The sequence below is a fragment of the Parus major genome, chromosome 5 (assembly GCF_001522545.3).
Source record: "Parus major isolate Abel chromosome 5, Parus_major1.1, whole genome shotgun sequence".
In the NCBI taxonomy this organism is placed as follows: Eukaryota; Metazoa; Chordata; class Aves; order Passeriformes; family Paridae; genus Parus; species Parus major.
Genome location: NC_031774.1, coordinates 46,523,888 through 46,547,549, shown reverse-complemented (window position 1 = coordinate 46,547,549; position 23,662 = coordinate 46,523,888). Strand labels below are relative to the sequence as shown.

Here is a 23,662-nt window from a genome sequence, read left to right as displayed (position 1 = left end):
GCCTGTCTTCCTCAGTGGGGGTGCTGGTAGGTCTGAACTGCAGAAGATCAGTGGAGCTTGAGGAAGCCTTTTCGGTGTATGTTGACTCTTCTTTCTGCAGCTCCTCCAAGACTTACTCCTTTGATCTGTGGCCTGAGATAATTGTATCTGAAAATATTGCACGCTTGCTTGCTCTTCTGGCACTTCACAATTAGAGGAGATAAACGTGTTCCTGTTGCAAGAGTGAATGGTTCCAATAAAATCTGATGCTTAAAGACATTAAGCTCTAAAATTTCTTAGGTTTTCCTGTGTTTGGTGTTTAGCCTTAAGTTAGAGAAACTGCTAATGCATTTACTTAAGCTGCCTCTGTATAAAACAGAGCACAATCAAATACAGCAAAAACTGGAAATGTTTTCCTGAACATCATTGCCTTCATGGAAATATAGCAGAAGACAGAAGAGTGGCTTCAGCTTAATTACAGCAACTGAACTTCAGCCCCCATCCCATCCCCTTTTTTTCTCTCCAAGGGGTACTGTGTTTTAAAGGTGATGTCTTTTCCTAGAATAGTATTTTTCAATTTAACTCTGCATTTCCGGTGATAGTAATACACTTGGTTTTTCTTTCAATTTCTTTTTGGAAAAGTGTTAACCTCTTTGCTGTGTGTCTAAACATAGGTAAGACAGAAGGGGTTTCTGCATATGTTGTAGGAGTTTTCTGTGCCTTTGGTTGTTATTTTGCAATATCTGGTGGTGGTTTAAAAATAACTTGGTTTTTGGTGAAGAGGAAAAAGGGTCAGCCACAGAATTGACTCTAATATTGACCTTTTGATGGAAAACACTTCTGGATTTTTGACAGTGTATTTTTAATCGCTATCAATTTTTGGTAAAATTTACTACTAATTGTAACTTTGCACTGGTACCAAAAGCAGTGCAATTAATAATGTAGGGTTGAAATTGCTGAATCTAGGATTTCACTTTGAAGAAGATGGGAGATTACCAGGAGAAACTTAGATGATTATAAGCATAGTCCCTACAAAGTGAGGTAGAAGTGAGGAAGAAGTTATCCCAGATGTGTGTTTCTTTAGCATATGGTCACAGAGCTGTAGTATGTTAATTTTTAAATTTATTTTTCTTTTTTTTCAACCCACTTCCCTCATGTGACTTGTAACAAAGGAGATTGCTGCTGCAGCTTTATAGATGAGATTAGTGTGGCTCTCTACTGGCTATGCCAGGAGCAAGGGTGGATAAACACAGTAAATGGATTGAAATAGTCATTGGATGCCTAAGGGAATTGATCTGCCCTAAGCAGTCCCTTAGCACATGATGGAAGCAGACCTTCCTTTTGGAAAGCTCTTTTCAAAGAGAAAGTTGAGGGCAAGTGTTACCTTTATTCCTATAGACTGGGGAGAGCCTGGAGAGAAGCTTTCTCCAGCAGGTTCCTGTGAGTCTCTTTGTTGCTCAGTTTCAAGATAGTGTTCTACTGACATAGTAATGAGTCTGTGTAAATCCCAAAGCCAGAGGAACCACAAAAGCCATACAGCTTTGTACAGCTCTGTGAGGCAGCTTTGTTCATGGTAATCACAGTTTGTACTCTGCTGTTTCTCTTCCAGATCACCTGCCCACAGTGCAGGGTGATTTTGTTCTCAGGAGGTTCCATATCCAGGTGTGCTTTCTGTGACTCAACTGTGCATTAATGTGCATTTCAAAGTGCACCTGACTTCAGTGTGCAGATTTGTCACTGAAATGGTGATGCTGTAGTACATTTTACTTTAATGGTTCTTTTCTTATGTTAAGGTTATTTTTGTCAAAAGGAGTCAAAAAAGTTACTTGTTGCCCATATTATAGGTGAATAAAAGCCTGTCAAGATGACTTGTCTGCTGGTTTGCTTGTCAGCTTGTAGAATCCTAAGGCAATGCTGTCAGCTAACCAGTCAGTAAAGTATCTCACATTTCAGTCATGATTTAAAGAAAAAAATCAAATTGATTTGAAAACTTGCACAACAGAGCTTACAGGTGGGAGAGCAGAAGCTATTATACCTATACACAAAACCATAAAATGCTTCTGTCATTGCTGAGCAATGGACTTACCTTGCACTGTTTTGGTTGCTATTTTAGGATCCACGATAGTTCAGTGTCTTACTAGAAGTCACTGATCAATTTCTCAACCTGAGCTTCCTTCACTAAATTATAGTAGTCTCATTTAATTTCCCAGTTGGTGTGCTTCCCTGAATAAGTTTGTATCTAATTTAAAATTGTAACACGTCTTAACTTATACATTGTGTCTTTGAGGGTGTGTTTTAACGTGAGCACTCCGTAGTTAGTGAGGGCTTTTTTACAAAAAACCTATTCCTCCTTCTGGTGCTTTGCCAAAGTGCAGAAGAGTTATTTACAGTGTTTTGACAGAATCATCCCAGGACGAGATGGAAAAGATGCCATTGGGACTGAGCTAATACTGTAAAATGTAAGGAAAACAACTGTTGTAGAGGAATTTTTGGCCGACTTTGCAATCTGAGACACTTTTTAGCTTTGTCATAAATTGTTGATTGGAGCTAAGAGCTTCTTTTACTCAAAGGTCTAAGTGCATTTGAAATTGTTTTCTTGTACAAGAGGCTTGCTTGCACAACTGCAGTGTCCTGAAACCTCAGTGGCATAGCTAGTGTTAAATTGTTCATTGCCTTACTGATGGCAAGATTAGAGAACAGGCTAACTGCTTTCTGTAGAGAATTTATGTTGATTGCAGAGAGGTCATTTGCACTTTAGGTTAGCTTGGAAAATATTCTTTCCTGTGACCTAGATGAGCTTATTTTGTAATACCCTTTCCTTTATGATAACAACCTTTAAGTGTCTGAAAAAAGAACGGCAGCTATAAAGAGGGAAACAGAACTTTTTAAGTACAAAGCAGTTTGAAACTGAGTCAAAGCAGATTACATGTTCATAAACCTGTCATAATGACTTACATACTATGCAAGAACTTAATAGCAGGTTATCAGTGAACTAAGTAACTAAAAAGGAGGTAGAGATAGCACTTGTTCCCTGCTGGTGACAGATACTTCCACTGGTCTCTGCTCCTGATAGTTTTTCCACTTCTGAGTCAAAAAGAGCAGGTTACAGTTGACGATCCTCCATTATCCAGAGAACCTTTTTTCCTACTAGTAAAGGGCCATGTTCTCACACTGCTTTCAGTTCCTGTTGGGTGAGGAAACTACACCCTGGTGGTCAGTCTTGTCTAACAGGTGTGTTGAATGGTCAAGTTCTCTGCTTTCTTTTGATAAATGCTGTGATTGCTTTCTTTGAACTAGCTGCCTGCTGTGTCTCTTCTTAGCTTCTTCAGCCTGCTTGTACAATTAAATCAATGTGTTTCTACTTTTTCTGTGCTGGTGTTATGCCTTTTTACTAGTTTAGTGCAGTCAGCCTTTTGTACAGCAGCTCAGTGGATTATATTTACTTCTGTATTAGTACAGAGTAGGTTTGACTTCAAAACAGCACAAGGAAGGAAAGAGGCTAGTGAGGTACCCTGATGGGCAGTGGGTAGTTGGGATAGTGGAAGCTTAGAAGATGAGTGGAATTGCATTTTCCCAGCTGTCTCTTCAACTTCTCCCTTGTCAAGGTCCTTTCTTCTGAAGTGTTGACTTAGACATGAGAAAGGTTTAAATGATACTTTCAGCAAATCTGTTTTCATCACACTCCTGTCTTTGTTTACTGTGTCCTTGCACTGCCAACCACTATATACACTTGTGTGCAAGGAGGACCTTTCCAGGCTGGAATGGGAGTGCCTTACCCAGTTGTAGTCCCAGTGAAACACCAGCTAGGAGCACTAGTGTTGCAGGTGTAGAGCATCTTTCTCAGTTTGGAGGGACTGAGTTCAAAGCAAAGACAGGCATGGACAGCCCCTCGAACCACATGGGACTTGAGAGTTGTTCTTGTGTGGTTGCTAAGCCATGGTCACATCCCAGGAACTGTGGCAGTCCTGAGTTAGTGGAGCTTATTGTCAAGGTGTTCTGTACTTTCTTAGCAGCTAGTAAAGGGGTCTCTTGGTGTTTTTATGGCTTATGGCTCTGTGATACTTTTGATGTGTTCTTTTCAAATCAGTAAATCTGACTGCCTTTGCCTTCTCCATAAATCTGAATATACCCAGGGTTGTTTTTTATAACTACTGTCCAAGACTCCTTGAGTGGTGTCATTTAAAACCACAACAAGTGGGTACAGCCTAACTGTGCTTACAGCAAAAGTGATTTTCAAGTAATGCTATGCTGTCTGTTTGTTTAAGGAATCAGGATGCAAATGCAGCATAATCATGCATGAAAAATAATCTGTCCATCGAAATGCCATCTTGGATGGTCTACTTTTTTACTGCCCAGATATGTCAGCCTGTAGCCAAGTTTTGGTGCAGTAATACCTTCAAGTTAATGTTTAAAAGAAGAGCTGACAGAGTTTACTTTATCTTCAGTAGAGAGAAGTGCTTAGCATAGTAGCTGATGACTGGAAATTTTAATTCCTTACAAATTTTCGTAGGATTGATGTGCTGCAACTTTATTGAATATCTCGGGATTGTTTATGATTTTGTTTCAAGAACTTGGTGTTTTCAGAGGATCACTTAGCAACAGTCTATGGCACAGTGACATGTTCATGCTAGTACGATGAAAAATAAAACAATGAGGAAACACCCAGAAACACCAAGTAAATAGAAATTTAAAGCAAAACAAAGCAAGTCACTGAACATTCCACATTGATGTGGAGGGGCTTGTAAAATTCTTTACCTCGATGTTTGTAGTCTTTACCTAAGGATGCTGTCTGCATGGGTAGATGTGCAGTGATAGGACATCTCCAGCTGTTACAATGGAGCATCTCCTGAATATTTAAAATAGAAGGAACTATTTGATATTGAAGCAACTCATACTTTAATCTGTTAAGTCTTCTTAATTAGTGCTCCACCAAGTAATAGCTAAATAATAAAAGTTTCCTGGAAGGATCTGGGATCTAGACTGCTGTTCCAACTTTACAGCTTTGTGCACTCTTTGTACAACTCTTAAGACTTTTCTGGTTCTAATAATCAATATTTCTTTTCCTTTGGTGGAATTTTTTTCTTGCTTTGGTTTGGGGTTCTCTTTGATTGAGAGGAATTATAAGTTCAGGTCTGAATGTCTGTATTGCAGGCCTTTTATTATTGTATATTGATACCAATAATGTGCTTGACTTAAATGACTTCCAAGCAGTACCTTGGAAAGGGACCTGGAGTCCTGGTTGATGGTACATTGAACAGGAGCCAGCAGTGCTCTGGCAGCCAGGAGGGTCACCCATGTCCTGGGGGCATCAGGCCCAGCATCACCAGCCGGGCGAGGGAGGGGATTGTCCTGCTCTGCTCTGAGCTGGGGCAGCCTCACCTCGAGTGCTGGGGGCAGTTTTGGGTTCTACAATATAAAGTAGACATCAAGGTGTTAGAGGAGGCCACAATGACAGAGCTTTTGAAGAGCAAATTTCAAACTTCAGACCACTCTTTGCACCAGTTCTGCATCCTTCTTTTTGTTCCCCTTCACAAACATCTGTGCTGTGGTGTTCAGAACAGGCTGTACTGAAGGACCTGTGTTTGGAGCCCGTCCTGTGCTTGTTCTTGTACTTGAAAGTTGTCTGGAGACAAGCCAACTCCTCTTTTTAAGGTTGCAAAATTGTGCTAGCGTATCAGAGGACTGGCTTTGTTCTCCATGGCTCTTAATAGGCTCCTGAGCCCTGTGCCACATCAGTGAGGCCAGGCAGCATCCCCAGCAGAGCCAGGGTCTATCTACTCTGTCTGTGGAAAGAAGAGGCAAATGCCTCTTCCTGTGTGTGACCACAGGCCTACCCAATTTGTGTTAACCTATCCAGGTACAGCACTGGAATGCCTGTTTGTTTAGAGAGAGCACTGGTGATGAGAAGCCTCCTGCATCGTGATGAGCTGTTAGGATGGTTCCCTCTAAACTGCTCATCTCCCTTCTGCTCCTTGCTGGCTGTGTATCAGCTTACACTGCTGTGTTTGTCACACCTTGTTCCCTGCACTGGGTCAGGCAGAAGCGTGTCTTGCCACCAGGGTGTGGCTGCAGCACATGCTGGGCTGCAAGTTACGGTGCTAGCTCTAAGCTGGAGGTGGCAGCCTCAGTGTTTGAACACTTGCTGTTGCACCCTGCAGCCAACCTCAGTGAGGAGTCCTGCCTCCTGGACCACTGCTGAATGCTGAATTACAGCCTGACTCCAGCTGTAATCTTCCAAAAGACAAACATGGCAGAACTAATGCTGCCTACACTAAATTTTTCATATGTTTCTTTAGATTTTGAATGGTGATTTTTTTTTTTTTTTAAAGGCATAGAAGGTGTAGTGGGAACATAAAATTTTTACTATGGAACTGACATGCTCTAGTAAGGGGAAATAATCATTAAAAGGTTTTACTAGATATCAAATTAGCTTCACAGTTAGTAAAAACTGTTTTAAATAATGATTTTATTATTTTCACAAAGATAAGTATTCTGTAAGGTTGTCAGTTATGATGGAGGTCATGGTGAGGGGAAGTTCTGTGGCTTGGGTCATAGGACAAGTCAGATGACTGACCATACTGGTCCTTCTTATATCTGAAGCCTGGGGTAAGCTGCTAAGTAATGAGCCTGCTTTTCAAAGGTGCTGAGCAGCTGCTGCTGAGGTTCATGCAAAAAACCAAGTGCTCTAGCTGTCTCCTTGGGGTGTAAATATGAATGCATCAGCCCACTCTGCACAGACGTGTGTGTGAATCTCATCCCATCTGTCCACCCGTCCTCCAAAGAATCTTAACTGAATTTTTTTTCCTGAATGAATTCCATTATAAAATGCTGGCAGATTTTCTGACCATCTTTACTGTTTAATTGCTTGTATTTGTGTTGCTCTAGACCTCTTCTTTTCCTTAGTGATGGAAATGTTCATGAGTGACTTGTAGTTTTTGGGCACAAGAAGGCAGAGCCTCTTTGTCTGTGTAATTCCTTCTGTGAACATTCATAGAAATTGCTCTACTTTTTTGGCCATTCTTGAGGGACTTTTCTAGCTTCAGAGCAAAATATAATACAATGTGATAGCTTGTGTTATGCTTTGCAAAATAGCATGATTTTACTATTTGTGTTTCTCATGGCACTGTTTAAAAAAATACTACATTGTGAATCTGCTATGGGAATTTGGCTCTATGATCCTTGTGGGCCCCTTCTAATTCAGGATGTTCTGTGATATCATGGTACTCATTGGCAGCTCAGTAGAAGAAAACTAAAATTACAGGCTTTTAATATTTCAGTGATTACACTTTTATTACTTTGCAGTTAAGGAGTATCCACCATATGCAGGAGAACATGCATGCTCCATAGGTATGTGGTAGGGAAAGAAGGCTTGTATTACTAATTTCAGGATGAAAACTTTTTAAACTTTTTTTTGGTTTTTTTTTGTTTTTTTTTTTAAATGAGATAATTTCAGTATTCAATGAGGGATTTTGGTTCTGTAGGAACTGGTCACATATAGCAGGCATAAATATAGAAGGCAAGTAGCATGGCAACTTGGAGAACCTCTGCCCCTATAATATGGAGAAAACCCAAACATACCAACAGCTTATTGCTGCATTTTTAGTATGTTTTTTGAAAGAGTCTGAAAGGATGAGGGTGTGAGAGACTGCTGTCTTCAATAGTGTAGAGATACTTCTTAAAAACCTTTTCTGTAGTCTGGTACATCCTGTGGTCCAAGGAGGTGGCTCTGGGCTGGACCTATGGGAGTGCTCCTGTGGTATAGTTGAGCTGGGAAAGTGAGGTTGCAAGAGTAGCCTTTGTAGGTAGCATCTTTTCCATCTGGACTGGGTGATCTGCTAAAGAGCATGAAATATGCAGTTATGTTGCTAATCTGGACCAAGTCAATCTGAATGTGTCCTCCTTTCCTAATTTTCCTAGGAAGATGCGTGCTAACACAAGTGTGGGCCTGTGACTCAGCCATGCCTCCCATTCAATTTTAAAATACCATGTATTTTAGATGGAGCAGTCCCAGACCTGTTTTTGAAGATACCACCCATTTTTTCCAGAACTCAGGACAGTCTTTGGATTCTGAAATAACAGACTAATGTGATGAGCTTGAAATGTCTAAAAAAAGGAAAAACTGCAGAAGAAAAGTTTTATTACCAAGAAAATGAAGGTCAACCTTCCTGAAAGCACAGGATGAAGAGGGGAAACTTTATATATCTGGTAAAAATAAGTCCTTTGCTGTTGCTTCCTAAAGTAAAATCCAACCAAATAAAAAAAAAAAACCCAACAGAATAAGTGAAATAAATTGTTACTCTATTGCTGTCACCTTTATAGTAGGTAGTTATCTTATGTCTAACTGCCTTGTGTCAGTCTGAGATATAAATATAAGTGATAAAATGCACTTTATTGGATGTGCTGGAAATTAATTGCTGTTAAGTCTTAGTTTTTTCTCATCATGTTTCCCATAGAAGGAGACAGCTTGAAAGGGACCTATTTTTCATGAGCTATTTTTATTACTTACAAGTAACTTGAAGCACTTATTTAAGGCATTTATTTTCAGTAGAGAAGAAAACAGCTGAATTCTCCTGTGTATATTCTTAGTTTCTGCTGCAGGATGAATTCTGCTGCAAAGCCAACTGCCATGGTGGTAGTACAGCTGGATTGGAGCGCCTTGCCTCCACCAGTGCCAACTATGTGAACCTATGTTCTGTTGCTTTTAACCATAAAACCAGTTCCTGCTATATATTACCAAGATAAATTCAGTGGTACTTAGCATGTTTCAGCTACTTTTCCATTTTGCTTTTGTCTACAGGCAATAAAACACTTAAAGTTGAAATTGCCACTGTTAGTGGGAAAACCTAAGGAGAGACTGTCCCCACTGTAGTACTCATTGCCAGTGCACCCTGGAGATGAGTTGGCTGCTTTTTGTGCTTTCTGGGGTCATCCTGGGTTGTAGAGTGTATAAAGGGAGGAAGGGGAAAAAAGGGGATTGCAGTGAGAAAGGATGACAAGCCTTGAAGTCTTATTGTCAGTTACTCATGGTAGTAGTAAATATGACATGGTGTCCTTTCTGTGACTTACCTTTGTCTCTTAGAGCATCTTTACTAGATGTAGATATTCAGTATTGAAACACCTGACTCAGGATGTGCTTTGGAAGTGCATGTTCCGTAATCCTTGCTGCCTGGCTTCTGCTGAGCCCAGGTTGCCACTGAAAGCCCTTATCAGACAGTAAATAAAATCAGTTTTGTTTGCAAAGGGAGTTTCCTAATTGCACTGGTAACTTGTTTGGTGTTGAAGTGCACGTACTGGAGAGACAATGAACTTGTCAAATACTGAAAGCTGTTGCTTCTTTAAGTTTCTTGGTAAAGAGAGAGACTGATGTCCCTTTGTCAGATGAGCTGGACTTTTAGAAGTGCTAGTTGTTGATAGTCAATGCAAGGAAGTGCCTGGAACCACGGAGCACATTGAAGCACACAGCACTTCCCAAAATACACTTACATTGGTATGTGTCTGCAAATAGCTGCAGGTCACAGCTATTAAACCTGTGGTTACTCAGCCCAGTGCTGCTACAGGACAGTTAATGGGCTGAACTCTAGCTATGATAGGTCTTCTTGTATTACTAGAGGTATTCAGATGTACTGCTGTCATCTGCATTGTGAATGCCACAGAGCTGAGCTGTGTAAGAGCTCGTTAAACCTCAGAATAGATTTATTTGGAAAGTTCTAGTTAAAGCTTGAATGACACATGTCTGTAGTAATATATGAATATTCATAACACTAACTCTGCAAGCCTGCCTTGGTTAAGGACACGGCAAATGTCTGCAGTCTCTACAGAGTGGAGGAGGCCAGTCATTTTCAAATGCAGGAGGTAATTTTCTTGGCCTTAGTTTCACATTTTGCAGGCTGGCAGGGTCCCGAGCTGAGAGGGAGCGCAGGGATCAAAGCTGGGTGGGCTGCGGTCACAGAACTGGTGCTGCCTTTTGGAAAGGGAAGGGTCCAATCTCCCTGCACAGTGATGCTGTCGTGCTTTGCTGGGAGCAAAAGTGCTGTAACAAGGAAAGGATTCCATTCTGGAAAGTTCTGTGTAAAGTGGAAATACCTCTGCTGTTTCCCTGAAGTGAAGAATTACTGCTTGTTTTGTCTGTTGTTTGGTGTAAGGTTTTTCATAAAGCTTCAACTAACTGGGCTTTCACCAGTTCCTGTGGGAGACTGCTCCATGGCCTAATACATTTGTGTGCCAGGAAGTCTTCCTGGTAATTAGCCCATACATTTTCTTCTTGTCACCCTATCTGTCCTAGTTAATCCATTTTGTATGGTGCTCGTATTAAGCAGTGTCTCTCTTCTAGGGCAAAGCACTTTTTTGATGCTGATACTGTATTACCTCACCACCTGTTTGTCATGGCTGAAAGTAGGGTTGTTCCACAGCTACCTGGCTTTAGCAGTTCATGAGCTGTAAATCCACACCCTTTATCTTGTGGTAACTTGTTTGCTTGAAAAAATTTCAAACGAACTGCCTAGGAAATTTAGGTTCCTAAAGGTCACAGCTTTGACCTGGAAATTGGAATGCTGATGTTCTCTTGGCTGTCTTACCTGTGTTTCGGCTTCTTAGTGGAAATCAAGCCCTCTTGCCTGTTCTTTTTTTGCTTGTCACAATTTTCTTCCAGCATTGTAGTGCTGATTTTCCTCTCAGCTTTGAAAGGTGCAGAAAAGAAATTGCTTCCATTCCATGTATTTTGCAGAGATACCATATATTGACTTAATGGTTTTTTGGAAAGGACCGTGGTTTACTTTATGTAAAGCTTAATGTCATACAATTGGAGTTTGTTCTCCTTTTTCTCCTTCCCTCCCATTTGCACTTAAGAAAACTCGCAGTTTAGGTCCCACATCCTGCAGCAGAAAGGTTTCCTGTATTACTGGTCTGGTCCTTTCTGCGTGGTATTAACACAAAGGTGTATTTCTGAGGCACCTACAATTCTGCTTTCAGTATATTCATATTGAGCCAGCCACGTGGGGAGTGAACTCGGGTAAGGAATGCAGTGCTGTTTATTATGTTACAGACCGATATAGCATTGTGAGGAATCTTCTGTTTTGATTCCAGTCTTATACATTTCCCCAAAAGGTGATTTTGATGTGGAGCAGGCTTGCAGGTAGTATAACTTTAATTTCAAAGCATGTTTGCCAATAAATAAATAAGTACATAAATACCAACTGCTTGCTGGCTTTCTGCTTTCTTTCCCTGCAATTGTATGAAACCCTTGAGAAATTTTCTGCCACTCAGAAGTTTCCATTGTGCTGTGTATAACAGTCCTCCAAAATTGGAGGAGTGCTTCGAAGGGTTCCCACTCACTCTTAGGAAAGTACTATATTTTCACAAAATTTCCTTTGGTTCAAGATCTACATATTCCATTGTTTCCTTGCAGTATTTCAGGCTGATTCAGGTGAAGCCTTCTGCATGTTTATTGATTTTTATAATCAAGTGAATTTGGCAAAACTATGTTGGCAGATTTTTACATATCTTTAATTTTCCTGCTTATCCTAAAGAACAGTTAGTCCTTCCTGAAAAAAGAGTATTCATCTAACTTGTCATCTTTTATTCTTATGTATTGCACTGCTTCTGGGAGTAATCCTCCAGTTGTAGCATGGTGCTATTTTATCCCACCCAGTGGCATCCCCAGCTGCTTCTTGCCTCTGGCAAAGAAGACAAATAGTTATTGTGATCTGGAGCCATGCCAAGTCTTCTGTGTCTCCACTTGGTCAGTATTGTTGTGTTTTATTTAGGAGCTAGCAGTGTTTGAATAACATTGGTTTATTTTGAGCCTTTCCTTCTCCATCTCCCCACACTTCCCTCCCCCTCATTAAGTTTTTGTTTAGACACCTGGGCTTAGTGAAGGGAGACAGCCCAGACTGATGAGCTCCTTAGTAACCTGAGAAAATACACTTTGAGCTGGAGGCTTTATAATAATGATGAAGAAAATGTTTAGTTTTTCTTACAGATTTTGGACATGATTGTTGTCTTTTGTTAAATTGTCTGACTTAGAAGAGAAATGTTACCAATTTTGAGTATATTGTTACACAGAAATTTCACTGAGAAGAACATGAGTGAGAAACTCAGCCGGACTTTTGTACATTCCTGTCAATATTTGCTTCAGAGTAAACACACCCTCATCAAAATCGAGTTCTCTCTTTTTACTGTCTACCCTTAACTTGTGTCTGCAGTGCTAATTTTCTTTGATGATTTAAACAAAATTTCAGCTGTGATCCCTCTTTTACTGCTCTAAATAGCAGGTGACTTTACAGTGATCCTCTGCTGAAGGTTGGTAATCCCACACACATACTTGTGTAACTCCCTTCCTTGAAAAGGCTGAAGGGTTTCATAGGATCATAGAATGGATTAGGTTGGAAGGTACCTTGAAGATCATCTTGTTCCAACGCCCCTGCCATAGGCAGAGACACCATCCACTAGACCAGGTTCCTCAGAACCCCATCCAACCTGGCCTTGAACCCCTCTAGGAATGTGGCATCCATAGCCTCACTGGGAAACCTCCTCCAGTGTCTCACCAGCCTCACAGTGAAAATTTTCTTCCTAACATGCTCCTAAGCTGCCCTCTTTCCCTTTGAAGCCATTCTCTTTTGTCCTGTCACTCCATGTCCATATAAGAAATCCCTCTCCATGTCCATTTTAGTCCTCCTTTATGTTCTGGAAGGCTTCATGAGTAGCTCTCATTTAAGGTGAGCATGTTCTTATCTTCTCTTCAGCCATGCCTCATTTAGTGGCCATACCCATAAGTAATGACATGGTCTAGCTAAGAGTGATTAGCAGACTGTCCACTAATTTTCTCAGGGATTTGGGAATGTATCTTGGTCATCTTCTTATCTGTACCTTAGGGAAATTGTGTCTGTGCCAGTATTGAAAAGGGCATGTTCTGCAAGCATGTTTTAAATAATTCTTGAAGGATGTGAAAAGCTTGGAACAGCTGAATTAAGTAAATAAACTGGAATGGGGGGGGAAATGTTATTAAAATATTAAAATATTAAAACTCAAGATCCACTGATAGTAAAATGACTTTTCTTCTGAAAATGCTTATTTTTGTCATATTGCGTTAATATGTTAAATGTAGCTACAACTTTTCTCTCTCCATGTCTTCATCTTTACAAGGATATCTGCTTGTGTGTGTAGAGATGGGAAAGGGGTTTTAAAAAGGCCTTGGACATTCACCTGGACAACAGAAATGCCTGGTCTATGTCTGCCAGATGTTCTAAAATGTATTATTCTCTTCTAATTTTAACCCTATCACATGATTTTTAATCTGAGTTTAGCAGCAGCTTGAGCTCAAATTTTGAAGGTACTTTATAAACCAGTATCTTGGTTTACCCAGGTAGTGGGTTGAACCCAGAGGGCAGCTAAGATCCCAGCCAGTTCCTGTTCACACAGGTGGGTTCAAATCTCCCAGGTGTGTCCTCTCCCAGCCTCTTGCCCTCCTCTATCCACAGGCTGCAGGGGCAGCAGCTTCAGTGGCAGAGATGGCCTGAGCAGTGTGCAAGCCCTGTTCAGCAATAACTGCAGCATGGGTGTGTTAACAACACTGGTTTTGTCATCAGTTGAAATTACAGTGCCATACAGGCTGCTGCTGCTGTGAAGGAAATTAACTCTATCCCTGCCAAACCCAGCACAACCAGTTACTATCCAAAAGAGTCTTGTTTAGAGATCAGTTCTTGCTCCCTTGCAAAAGGAATATTTGGTAGTTCTTGGAGCTTTGAGCTTTCTCATAGAGAAGCAGCTCCAGAGCCTTCAGCATGCCTTGGGAGCTGGTCAAAGTTTACAGTATTGCCCTGAAGCTGGGAAGTAGTAACAGACTCTGCTCCTGGCTAGTTGCAAAAGTGGAATAAAGAAGCTGTGCTAAGCACAGAACTGTATCAAGCTGCACGATTCTTGACTGTGGCTGATGTTGCAGAGACCTGAAAAGCTCAATGAGTTGAAAAGTTCAACAAGTTGAGATATACTGGGTGTCAGTGCTGTTCTTGTAAGTCTCACAGCTGCTGTAGCTTCATAAGCATGTCTCTGATGCCTGATCCAATTTTTAAAGACAGGGTAAAATGGGCTAATGATAAAAATGCACGGTGGAGGAAATAACTTGAAAGGGCTTAAGTGACCTCCTGGATGGTGAACTTCCAGGTGAGAGCACAACAGGCACTCCAGCTTAAAGGAAGTCAGTCTGCTAAAGCTTATTAAGGTAATGCTGGTAGTAAAGGGACAGAAACCAAGCCTTGGAGGTGGTTTGGTCTCAAGGTGCCTTGGAGGACAGTTTCTTTTAGTTAAAACATTGCCATTCTGTCTATAATCCTTGAAATTTTCTTTGGAAAAGCTGCTGTGAAGAATTAAAAACCCTTGAGTGTCAGCGCTGATGGGCACTCCCCAAGGCCTTACATCCAGGACCAAACTGGTCCCACAGGTGAGGGTCAGGAGGAAGCTGGTGTGGAGGATGGCAGTGTAGCTCTTGTATTTGTTAGACACTGCATGTCGCTACAGTTGTGCACAGGGCACTGGGAAGGTTTATCTCTGGTTTTTCATAAAGATCTCTGCTTTCCTCCACATAACCTCCTCAACACCCTGCCTCTTGTTCCCATGCAAATAAAGGTAAGGTGCCATTTACTACACAATTACAGAAAGATATCCTTTTTAATGCAACATATGACAGGAATTTCCTGACACAAGTGGCTTTCTGATGTCTGCAACATCCCTTGCTCCAGCTCAGACAAGTTGATTATTTCCTCCTACCAGCAGATGTAGATAGGAAGAGTTGGAGCTTTGATAACTTTATCTTTAGTAGGGGCTAGCTGGGTCACACGCCTTCTCTTTCCTGTCTGAAAACAGCAGCAAGGGATAGCTCTGTGGGCTGCTGGCAGGGACTGGTGGCCTGACAGGAGCTGACTGGAGAGGAGGGAGATGCCAGCTCAGCAGTCATCCTCAGCTGCCCAGGGATGGAAGGAAATAAAGGAGACTTGTAGAGAGATGCAAAGTGGATAGAGAAGTCGTAGTTAGAAACATTTTTTAATGTCTCTCTGTTAAGGTGAGAATAGGGAATTGGACAGCTCTGGATCACCTACCTTCTGCTGGGGGTTCACTGCTGAAGGTATCTGTACTCACATTGCAACACAGCTTAAAGAAAGCAGCACTTGGAAATTGCCTTACTAGCTTAGATTTTTCACGCTGATGTGATGTGATGTGCAGAGTGAACTTAAATCTGCAGGAGCTCTTTTTGCCAGTTGTCTGAGGTTTTTAAGTCAGCTTTTCAGTTCCAGTGGGTTGACTAAGTACAATAAGTCAGGTGATGCAAAGGGAGAAAATTTGGCTCTGTTTTTCAGCATGATCCATTAAAAGCCTCATTAAATAGAAGTTTTCCCTGAAGTTATATGACGATGATTCTTACATGACTAATACTACAAATTAAAATGGAAAGTTTGTTTGCATCTTTTGTTTTCAGTAAGGAAAGGGGCTTTCATTTGGAAATAAAGATTTATCCTGAAAGTTTCAAGTGTGCTTGTGCCCAAGAGGTTTAAAGATATTTTGCTTAGGCTAACAGCAAAGACCAAATGCTCAGGAAGCTTGTGGAAGTGGTTTTATCAGCAAACACGCCCTTTTTGCCAATTGGATGTGAAAACTTCGGGGTATAAAAGCTGTGCCAGCAATGATAACATGATTTTGGTTTTTCCTGCTCAGAGAACTTGAAGCTGACTGGTTATGGTGAGGTGCTTGGTTCCAAGTGGAACCAAGGAAAAGAGTTTGTGTTCATGTTATAGTTTTAAGGACAAATGTCAGAGAATATTTCTAATTATCAAGTGATGGCACTGAAATGCAGTTTAGTGGTTTCAAGCCCCCTTTTCACCCTGTAATGTAGGCTTTTAAATACTCCAGTGGTGACAATTGACTACAGGGAAATGTGCAGAAGATCAGTGTAAGTTCTTAGTTTTTGAAGATAGCTCAGATTGGCAATGTGGTGGTTTCTTTTCTGCCATGTCCTAAGTGAAAGTTAACTAGTTAAAAGCAAAGAGGAAAAAGAACATGTGTATGTATATCTTCTCCAACAAGGCCTTTGGAAAGGTAGGAATATATATGTAAAAGAAAATATATAAAAGTGTTCACCATATATAAATGTGTGTATTATACTTACCTTTTTTTTGTGAACAGCTTTCTCAGTGCTCAAGGCTCTAAGTTCAGCTGAGATACCCCTGTGCTCAGCTGGTCTCTGTGAATGTTATTCTGCCCTTAGAAGTTCAAAGTGTCCTTGCTCAAAGCTGTGTAGCCTTTGAGCTTTGTTTAGGTGTAGTGTCACACCCACACTCCTGCTTCTCTGAATCTAGATGTGGTCAAGCTGGTAGATGGAGTCAAATAGGCCTCTGGAGAAAAGGCAGAAGATTTCTGAGCATTTGGCTGTTTTAGAACCAACTTTATGTCACTCAGGAATTGGAAAAAGGGATGTGAAGTCTAGCAGTGACAGAGCTGTGTATATGTTTATGGCAAGCTTTTCTGAAGTGGAAGCAGCAGGATGAAAGAAAATGCTGAGGCATTGGCTGGATTTTTGAGCAGTGGAAGTGGAAGTTAGCTTTATGTGTGGATGAGTGGTGGGAGAGAATAAGCTCAAGAATTTTGAAGATGAATAGGGGAGGACTTCCCTCTGATCCAAAAGAAGGGGTGATGTGGTGAGAAATGCAAGGAATCTGGAAGGTCTGGATTGCAAGAAGGAGAGAGTTTAAGAGAATTGATAGTGACTTCTAAATAGCAGGCCCAGTAGTTTGGTGTTCATGTTCACAGAGACTGGTGTAAGTGGAGAGCTCAAAGAGCTAGCTGGGACAGGAGCAAAAGCAGAGGTGGAGGTAAGAGCAAGAGGCAGAAAAGCAGAAACTAGAATTTTGATTACAGTGATTACAATGAAAAACAGAGCTGAGGAGAGGAATACCAAAGTGTCAAAACTGAGGCTGCTGGTAATGTCTGCTGGAGCAGGGGCCTGGGGGCAGGCGGGAGCTGGGACCAGCCCTCCCTGGCGGTTGACAGAATGGATCTTGCCCAGGTAAAAGCGGTGGAGAAGTGTTGCTGTGGTGAAATTTGGAAAGAGTTTGGAGCTACCTCTATGCAAAGGATTGGAGAAGGAAAGAGAGCAAATGAAGCATCATCTCTGCTGATGCATGAGAAGCAGCAAAGGGTGTCTTGACAGTCAGCTGAGTGAGAATCATGACAAGTGCCTTGAAATCAAAGCTCAGGGAAAGAGTGCATGCAAACAGTTTGAAAACTAGGTTATAGCATGGGACCTTCTAGGTATGTCTGACACTCTCTGTCCTCTGGTTGTAAGCTACACAGACAGGCTTTTCACACTCTGGCTGTGTCCTTGTGTTACACCTATTTTACCGCCTTCCCATCTTTGCCTGTTAAAATGAGTATGAATAGTGAAGATGCCTTCTATAGAAGGCATAACAACAATTTATAGACTCTGTTTTCTTGGATGTTTTACCTGTTGCTGTGACAGGAAGGCTTGAGATTCATGTAAACAGACTTGAGTGAGGAGTAAGAAATGCAATTTTAGCTGTTCTTTTTCTAGCTCATTTAATTACCCCAGCATTCACTGTCTTCCCTGAATTGGAAGTCATTTTCCTGTTCAAACAGCAAAAAGGAAAAGCAAATGAGTAGTGAGGGGTGGGTTATGTAATTTTAAAGCCCCAACAGTCAAATGGTAGGCTTGTGAGACAAAATCTGAAACTATTATTAACCAATTAAAATGAAGTTTTGACCTACTTCTGTAGCACTGATATTCCTGTAAATCAGCCCAGCCATCTCATCTCATCTTGTCTCAACAAGGTGTCTGTAGGATTCTTGGAGGAGTCCAGCATGGCCTGGCTGCCTTGCCAAGGGCAGAGCTACAGCTTCCTTCTCCATCTGGTGAGGATGGCTTGTCAGTCAAGTGCATGAGGGAAGACACCAGAACTGTGTCAAGACACCAGAGTGTGCCATGACCTTGATTTGCAGGACAACAAAGTGCTGCTTTGCCTGATTCTTCCTGAGTGATGTTTCTGATAGTCCTTTTTTAATCTTGCCTTTGTACTGCTCACTTAGTGCTCTGTTTATAAAGTGGAATGCAAGTTTGAATAATCTGAAACCTGAGATTCTTCTGTTTGATCTCCGTACCTCCTCGTTCTTTTGGTCCTCTGAGAATATTTAGGGAGCTCCAGGAACAAATGTGTTCCTGGATAGGAGATTTCAATTTGTGCTGTACACCTCAGAACTCCCATTTATAGCATCAAATCAGTCAGTATTTCAGTGTAGCAACAGTATTTATGATTAAGGTAAGCTATTTCATGCCAAAAAGTGGCTTCTTAAGAATCTGCATTAGACCAAATGCTCCTATTCATAGTTTATAAGGATCCATGGCCACGGAATGCGTGGAGGGGATTTTCTATGTACTTAAGCTTGTAACTTAAAAAGTTTAGTTGAATTCTTAAGCCTTCTTTTCATTTTGATTTTCTACTTCTAGTCATGGATGCCCTAACTGGGTAAAACTGTTCAATGGGGTTCTCAATAGCACCTTTTTCAGTAGTTTAACTCTTAAAAACCTCAAGTAAAATACCCTGGTCGTGGTAATACTCTGTTTTGTCATGTCACCATAATTTTCATTTGTATTTTCTCAGTGTTGTTCTATTTCTGATTCTCCCTTCTGCATGATACTGCTAAGTGGCAGAGCCAATTACACTATGTAGATATTAAGGTCTATCAGTAATCTACTTACTGTGCTAAGACTGCTAATGAAGATATTAAATAAAATGGTCAGAAAGCCAGTGCCTGAGGAATGCCACTAGCACAGCCTCCCTGATTTGCCACTGCTGCTTTCAGCATGCAAACCATTGTCAGCTTCTCTTTTATTTAACCCTTCATTCACCTTGCCATGCTTCTATGGGTCATTGTCCTTCTCCAGTTCCACCTGCCTGTATGCTTTATTGAGAAAGAAAATGAAAAAGAAAGGAAGAAAAAAAAAAAAAAGAAAATGCTTTGCTGCATTTTCTCTGTCTAGAGAATCAGTGGTTATACAGCCAATTAGCTGGGTCTGGTCTGGTCCGTCTTTTTGAGATTCATGTCACTTTTTACTACATTTTTTTATTTACACCTGAAGATCTGATAATTTTTCAGCATCTTCAAATGTACTGAAATTCTGCTGTACTGCTAAATCAGATGAACAGTAAGTAGCTGTCATTTTCCCCTCTTCTTTCCCTGATATAGTTGCCTCTTTTTTTTGTCTTTTTTTCCCCTAATCATTTGGAATCACTGCATAAAGAATCCAGTTATTCAGACGCCTTGTATCACCATCCTCTGATCTCCTACGTAATGTTTTGTTTAATTGAATTTTAATTTAATTTTGTTTTTCTGGAGATGGGGAGGGGTGCTTGCTTTTTTGTTTTGTTTTGTTTTGTTTTGTTTTTTGTACCCAGTATGGGAGAAGCAGTTTTTTTTCCCTTCAGCATATTAAACTCTGAAGCTTCATCTGACATCTGTGCCACTCCACTAGACTCCTTCTGATCAGACATATTTCGGGTGTGATTGCTCTTATTCTAGAACATGAAAGTAAGATGGACTAAATGAATTTGAAGTCCAAGTGTTTATTCATTCCTCTCTGACTGCAGGAAGAGGTCTGAAATTAATGTAGTTATTGGCTCCTGTGACTCTCACTCCATGAGTTTTGGCTTTGGCTGCTGGAACCTATTGATGTATCTGTATCCATCTCCGTTCACCAACTTGCCTTGCCCTCATGACCAGCCTCTTTATTCTTGTTGAAAGCTGAAACCAAACATTTGTGTAAAATTTGTGGCCATTTCTATATTATCTTTAATATTAACCCTATGCTTGCTACACAGAGATCCCAATTTTTCTTCTTTTTTGAGTATTCCCAAAATACATGTTACACTTTGGCATGCTGGTAAAAAATGCTAAGCATCCTTTATTATCAAATCCAGGAGCTTTTCACAACTCAGCAGTCTTTACTAATTACTTTCTTTATACATTTGCCATCCTGAAGTCATAAATCTGCTTGAATTGTATACTGTTTTATCCTCTAATTTAATCTAATGCAGCTTGATGTAGCATTCATTGTATTACCAAATTCTATGTTAGTTTTCCTGCTTCAGAATAGCTGGGTGATAACCTCAGAGGGATTGTCAGACAATCTCAGCACAGCAAAAGCAAGACCTTTTATCATTCTTGTGATAAAAAAGGAATTTTACTTAAAATTATCTCTCTAGGCTATTGGTCTCTATGTGTGTTGGGCAGGTGCTGCATTGGATGAAGACTATTCACCTGAGTGGGAAAAAATGTCTGAGGTGTGGCTGAGCAGCAGACCACTTATGACCACTTCATCAGACATGGTAGAAAGTAAAACAGCAAATTTGTTTTGCAGTTGTTGCAAAGCAGCTGGCCATAACTACCTCTGTGCCAGGGTATTTGCTGATACAATGAGTCAGACCCACAGAGGCTCCAGTTAGAGCCTTGCCTGTGTCCCAGCCACCTTCTCCTGACTTCACTTTCTCCTCCTTTCTCCAATACCTTCTAGCAGTGCAGCACCAGTGAGGGATGAGTATAATCTCCACCTGTGCCCTTCTTCCTCCATTTGAGAGGATGAGCTGTTTCACCTTTGCAGTTGTGTTCATTTCAGACCATTTCAAATGTCTGTAAATTCACCCTTGGAAGTAATGGTTTCATCATTTTGTCTCACTGGGAGCAGTGGTTTCAAGCTGAAGTAATGCTTTGTAATTGAAAGGCAACTTCATTCTTCCATAAACAATACTTGCTGGAACAGAATGGAAGGGAATGACACAGTCTCTTAAATCTCTTCATGATCTCTCTTCTGATTTCTACTCATGAAGCACAGGGATATGATAGAGGTCAGCCTAAGCATGGCCTTCTCTATGTTTAAGAGCAACCTTACTCATTTTTATTTTCCCTTTAGGCTAAGTCTTCTAAAGCTTTTGTGTTTCTTCCCTGCCTTATTCCAGTGTACTTCTCCTCCTCCTCCGTCCTTTGCAGTTGCACAAGCATTACTAGCTATGCAGTGGTCATGAGCAGCACCATAAAAATGTGTTTGGATGAAGGAAGGTTTTTTTTTGTTTTTTTTTAAGACAAGTATGTTTCAATTTTAGTTCATTTTTAAGAAGGGATCCTAATTAGTTTAGGCAGGGGGTGAATAAAGACCATAAAAACTTTCTAGTTGGACAGCTAGTGCTCCCTCCACATGCATTTAAATTTCCTAGTACACAATAAAGAGCACACAAATTCAGCAAAGTGATGAGCAGACTGGTTTAAATGTACTTTGGGTGCTACCTGCATTTGCTTACAACTTGGCGTCATCCAGAGTCTCTTGAGAAAGGGAAATGCACCTAGAAATACAGCTCTCTGGGGGCTAGTAACTAACAGGAATGAAGAGGGTTCTGGCAGCCTGGCTGTGCCAGATGGGAAGCTTTGTTGAAGGGAGAATTACAGCAGAGACAGCAGAGACATTGGCAATTTCATGGGAAGTACAGCTTCACATACTGGAGCTCTGACTGCTCTTGATGTTTGACAGGTGCTGCTGAAGAATTATCCAAAAGCTGAGCCTGAGCTGTGTGGTGTAAATCCAGAGCTGAGCTTTGTCAGCCCTTAGGATAAAGGGTAGTAGCCAGGCTTTCTGGGGATACTTCTTGTGTATCAGCTTTTTTGCTTATCTAATCCCATGATCAAAAAGAAGGAAGTTAGGCAATCCATGTGTGTGTGTCTTCAAGAGAAACTTTAAACTTTCAGAATATGCTTCCTTCATCTTAACATTCTCTGTATTCCAGTAGTTATTAAAAAACCAAAAGTATTTGTAAGGTCTTGATGTTTTAATTCCATATATTGTGATATAATTAAGGGTTGAAAACATTAGAGAAGTTCACCACTCTCGTGCCCCTCCCTCTGCTTACCTGGGCTATACTGGCTGTAGTGCTGCGCTGTTTGTGTGTTCTGGATTAGCTGGATTGTTCTCCATGGATAGTGTCTCCATTCCACTCCTTCTCTGCTGTCTGCTCTCCTACAGGGTTGATTGAGCTGTCAGTTCAATAACTGGGCTACAGCTCACCCAGCTCACTCAAAAAACCATTAAAATTCTGCCATGTAAAGTAAAAAGAAGGAGGATTTCTGGATCTGATTTGACCATTACAGAAGTGGATCAGAGATTTTGTGCTACTAGGAACCGCTTAGTAATTTTCCCATACCTTCCACCACTGAGATTTCCTCTATAGCCTTTTAATCTGGTGTACTGAACATTGCCTTTTTGACAGTTCCAGGAAGTGAAGCAAGGCAGGTTATGCTGAATGTTCATTCTCCTGTGTTCTTGTTTTCTATAACTTGCTTTCATTCTTTGGGACACTAATCCTCCCGTGTCACACATTTTCTGTTCAACTTTTCTCCTCTGCTAATCTGTGGATTTGTTCTGCTGCTCTTCTTAATCCACAGGAGCCTTGGTGACCTCAGGGGACACCCTTGGCAAGAGGCTTTTCTGGATTTGGGTAACATTGATTATTTCTCCTGCATTGCTGAAAATCAGCAATTGCCTTTCAAGCCATCCCTGAGTAAGACTGAGCTGCTTAACCGCTTGCCTACAGAAACCTGCTCGGTGCAATCCACTCCTAATGGGACACAAGCTCTCAGTTTAATATCATGCTCAGAAATAGCTGTTCCCACATCTTGGCAAGTTCTGAAAAGAACTTTCTGCAACTGCCAAAGTATTGTAGAGGAGATGAACCAAGCTGTTAAACTTTAATTGCTAGAATTTATTTTTGTGTATGTGTTGGGCTGTAAGTCTAAAACAAAGTTCTAGTAACAATGTTCCAGTCCTGGGTAAGATAGAAAGTCTGAAAATGGTTTCTATGAAGAGGTTTAGCCGTAGCCCAAACATGGGATTTCTTGTCTTGCTTTTAAAGAAGTGAAAGGGGAAAAACTTAGCACTAACAGGAGGATGATGCTCTGTGGAAATATGTATACCAGCTATACCAGAGTAAGGAGGGAAGTGAGGGAAAGAGTGGGAGAGGTTTGAGTAACTGGGGTGCATTATCTTATCCCAGTGTTACTGCACAGGCAAGAGCAGTGCTGCCTCACTCTTTGCTTTTGTGGGAGGGGGCAGAGGAGGCTGTGGGAAGGTGATGCTCACCAAGGTCCTGGGGATTGCGTTACTTGGAGACAAGCCTCGAATGTACAGGGACTAGTCAGTTTGTGTAGTAGTTGGGGAAGTGATCCATAAATGGTGTCTGTTAGCATATGTAGTGTAAAAAAACCCTATGAGCTTTCTTTTCCTTCATTTTATCTAGAGTACAGCTAGAAGTGAGAACTTCCCAGATGTTTCAGACGTCATACCAAGCTTCCAGGGTGGCAGCTGCATGCAGCTCCTGAAAATGTGCAAAATGGTCGCACATACTCTCAGGCAGAATGCAAAGTAAACATAAGAATGCAAGAAAACACTAAGAAACCATCTGTTAAACGCAGAATTTTCCCTAGTGTTCAAATTTCAGTATCTGGGAAAATGGGAACCCAGCTTCATAGGCTGTTATGCTGCTCCTCATCTTTAGGCATGTCTTGATGCCTGGGATGTCACTGGTACTTGCCTGCGAGTCTGCATGACATATTGTAGTGTGGGACTTGCTTTCCTTCTCCTTTG

General features: G+C 41.1%; 1 protein-coding gene across 3 annotated transcripts in view; it reads left to right on the top strand.

Moving 5' to 3' along the window:
* ITPK1 (inositol-tetrakisphosphate 1-kinase) overlaps nt 1–23,662 on the top strand; it is a 138,800-nt gene that overhangs the window by 38,059 nt on the left and 77,079 nt on the right. Inside the window, exon 1 of one of the 3 annotated variants that reach the window (XM_015629905.2) lies at nt 8,028–8,184. The exons of the other annotated variants lie outside the window; for them this stretch is intronic. Within the exon in view, the coding sequence (XP_015485391.1) occupies nt 8,158–8,184 (27 nt within the window). The 5' untranslated portion in view covers nt 8,028–8,157. Of the gene's footprint in view, nt 1–8,027; nt 8,185–23,662 lie in introns of those variants that run through there. 3 annotated transcript variants of the gene reach the window in all.